The following is a 3,609-nucleotide window of genomic DNA, read 5'->3' as shown; positions in this document are numbered from 1 at the left end:
GGTTTAGTTTTACATTTTCTTATATATTCTACGATCTTATCGAATTTTTCTTCCAATAAAAAAATGAAGAAAAAACGTCAGCCGATGTTTAACTCCCTTAGATTTAAGTAGAGATTTTAAAAAAGATGTTTTGTATTTTTAAATCATATTTTTAATGAGTATGCATGCGTTCCTTTGGGTTGTAAAACAGCCAAAAAGTAATACAATCGTCAACAGTGGCGAATCCAGAATTTTTTTTTACTGGGGGCACATTTTATTCTCGAAGAACATAACTAAAATCGTAGCGAAAAAAATCCCAAACATCAGCACATAAGTAAACTAAATACCATAAAGTCCATTCAAACCGAAATGTAAGTACGTTACTGAATATAAAACTTGTAAAGAAAAAAAGGTTTGATCTAGCTAAATCACCAATTAAAACTCAATAGAAACACACAACTTTTATGTCTGCCCGCGACGACTGCACATATTCTGAAACCTTTTCATGACAATATCATCTCCGATCAGATCGAATAAGTGTCTCTCAATGTAGCAAATCAAAATGTCATTCATCCATTCGTCCCCAAATCGATTACGCAAGCGATTCTTTACAATTTTCATAGCAGAAAATACCCTTTCTACGGTGGCAGTAGCAACTGGTAGAAGTAATGCTAATGTGAGAAGTAAGTAAACCAAAGGGTACACTTCATCCTTTTTAGTCTTTACCATTTTGATTGCGAGATCAGTAATTCCATTCAATTCTGAAAAGTCATTGTTGGACCTTACATCCGCAATGTAATTTAGTAGTTGATCTTCTAGTAACACAAGTTGAGTAGGAGAAAAATCTCTTGGGTAAAACCGAGCAAAATGAATCAGTTTATTTTTGTCAAATCCAGAGAATGAGTCTCTTGGACTTAAGCATGCCACCGAAAGAAGTAATTCAGTGTTCGTCTCGGTGAAGCGATTGTTTAGTTCTTGAAGTTGCATATCTATGACTGTGTATAAATACTCAACTTGATAATGATACAAATTATTTACCTCTTGAGTATTACGCCTTGGTCGACCCTCCCGTTGGAACACATCATTCATATCAGGAACTTTGATGCGGTGCCTTGCACAAAAAGAGGATACTTCTTACAACAATGAATCTCATTCCTTATCTCTCATTATCTGGAGTCGTTCCCTGCATACTGTAACTAATTTCATGGCATTGACAATGTCTTGATCTTTTCTCTGCAATGCCTTTGACAGATCATTTGTAATTCCCAGAATCTTTTTCATCAAGTGCAAGCTGAAAATAAAATTGAAATTTTGCAAAGAATCTAGGAGAACCTTAGCTTCAAATTTCTTATCAGAATCCACTGCTAAATCTTCCAAAAGTGTTATAACATATGAGAATATATTAATCAGGCTTACTATCGTATTGTGATGCGAACCCCAACGCATGTCACCAGTTCGTTTAAGAGTACTTTCTTGATTAAGGCCTCGCAGTTAATATCTCACCACTACATAGTGCCTCAAAGACCGCCTCAGCTTGCTTCTCACGAAGCATATCTTGACGTTTGGCTGATACAGCTACCACATTCACCAAGTAACTCATTACGACATAAAGTTCTTCTACATATGTATGTTTTTTTTGCCACAGCCACAACAGCTAGCTGCAGTTGATGAGCAAAGCAGTGGACAAAATACGCGCAGTCATTATCTTTCAAAATCAGTGCCTTTAGACCATTATACTCACCTCGCATATTGCTTTCCCCGTCATAACCTTGCCCTCGTAATCTGGAAATGCTCAATCCATGTCGAGAAAAGAAATCATCCACTGTTTCTTTAAGTGAATTGGAAGTTGTACTAGTGACGTGTTCGATTCCTACGAAACGCTCAATTACATGACCTTTGTGCACATATCTCAAAACAATAGCCAGCTGTTCTTTTAATGATATATCTTTAGATTCATCTAAGAGGAGAGTAAATGGTCCATCCCCTAGTTCTTTAATAATTTCACTTAATATTTCAGAAGAGAAGCACTTGGTTATATCTTTTTGAATATCTGATGCTATTAACTTTTGGTTCCCTGGAGCATTCTCTAGTACAACGGCTTTAATTTCTTCATTATTATCTGCCAACCATTTTAAGAGCTCTATAAAGTTTCCTCTGTTGAGAGAAGCTTCAGTTTCATCATGTCCACGAAATGCAAGCCCCTGCCGTAAAAGAAATCGAACACAGTTAATCGATGCCCTCAACCTTTTCCTATTATCCCTTTTCTCTTCCTCCGACTGTTTTTCAATAATTGCATCAATGTGTTGTTTCCTATTCATTAACACCTCACAATTTTTCAAAGCCTTATTATGTGCACTTTTTGGCCCCCCAATATGTATATGTAGCCTTTCTTTCTTCCTCCAACCTCTAAATCCTTTCCCCACAAAGGAATCGCCACTACCAGCTCTAAACAAATAGCAACAAAGACAAAACACCGCATCTGTCAAAATGATATATTCCAACCAACTTGGGTGCTCGTTGAACCAAGAGCCGCAGAACTTTCTTGGCCTGCCACCAGATATTCTTGTTGGATAGGTGTGCTTCTTTGGATGACAAGGACCTCTTTGTAGGTAAGCTCTTCGAACTCGGTCACTGATATTGGGATCATAATCAAATATTGGAGTTCGCAGTCCTGGATCCGAAGGTAGACTTGCCAGTAAGTTTTCATTCACATCGTTTTCAGCTGCGCAGGACGGTGCTACATTCTGGGCACTTGAACTCTCAGCATGAATTACATGATTTCGCGTTGTAGAATGCAGGTTTGAGACAGAAGGTGCTGTTGTAGCATTGTTGTCTCTATTTTTTCTCTGGAAGTACCTAAGCATTTTTTTCTGAAAACCACAAACAAAATTTCATTAGCCTCACTACAATATTAGAGACCAATGAGTTACAAAGAATACAATTGGTCTCTATGATTATTAAGCCTCACTAGTCACTACAAACAGGAAACACAAAACATTACAGTACTATGATTATTAAAGATGAAGAAAAAAAAGATTGAATCAAATGTCATTGTAAACACTATGGAATTACAGAACCATGAAAAATAAGCAACTAAATGTGTTAATCCAAAACTAAACCCATATATCATAACACCTATGCCTACACACATCCAAAGTATTTGCGATTTTCTGTTGTAGTTTAGAAATGACTATAACACCGAACTTAGATTTTTACAGGAACTGTCAATCAACTTGAGCTTAAACTCTTCCAACACACATCCATAAATCTATTCACACAATGGAATAAATTAAACACTATTCACACAAGTTTTAATAAAAAGAGCAACAATAGATAAAACAAATTGGATACACATTTCTTCCCTAATTAACAGATCTTGAGGAGTTGAGGTATTGGATACTAAAATTGAAATCAAAACCCATTATATCTAATTCCCAAAGCCAGCATCCACGGTATCTCAAAAATTGATGACAATTATAGAAATCAGGACAAAGTTTCACTCACTAACATAATGATTATAAGCCACGAAACACAATTTTAAGTAGTAATCACTAATCAACTTAATTTTCTTACCACAACAAACACAAACCAATCCACCCACCGACTGTTTGTGAAATTGAAGTATCACTT

At 36.1% G+C, this 3,609-nt stretch overlaps 1 protein-coding gene across 1 annotated transcript; it reads right to left on the bottom strand.

Annotated features, from left to right (window-relative positions):
- Positions 1-1,128: 1,128 nt before the first annotated feature.
- On the bottom strand, positions 1,129-2,843 carry LOC113305019 (zinc finger MYM-type protein 1-like). The gene is made up of 3 exons (XM_026554135.1): positions 1,721-2,843; positions 1,483-1,596; positions 1,129-1,349 (listed from the first exon to the last, which is right to left on the bottom strand). The coding sequence occupies exons 1-3, from the start codon at positions 2,841-2,843 to the stop codon at positions 1,129-1,131; spliced, it is 1,458 nt and encodes a 485-aa protein (XP_026409920.1).
- Between the last annotated feature and the right edge of the window lie 766 nt (positions 2,844-3,609).

The sequence above is a fragment of the Papaver somniferum genome, chromosome 8 (assembly GCF_003573695.1).
Source record: "Papaver somniferum cultivar HN1 chromosome 8, ASM357369v1, whole genome shotgun sequence".
Lineage (NCBI taxonomy): Eukaryota > Viridiplantae > Streptophyta > Magnoliopsida > Ranunculales > Papaveraceae > Papaver > Papaver somniferum.
Note: the sequence above shows the minus strand (reverse complement) of the source record. Positions and strands in the feature narration are given on the sequence as shown.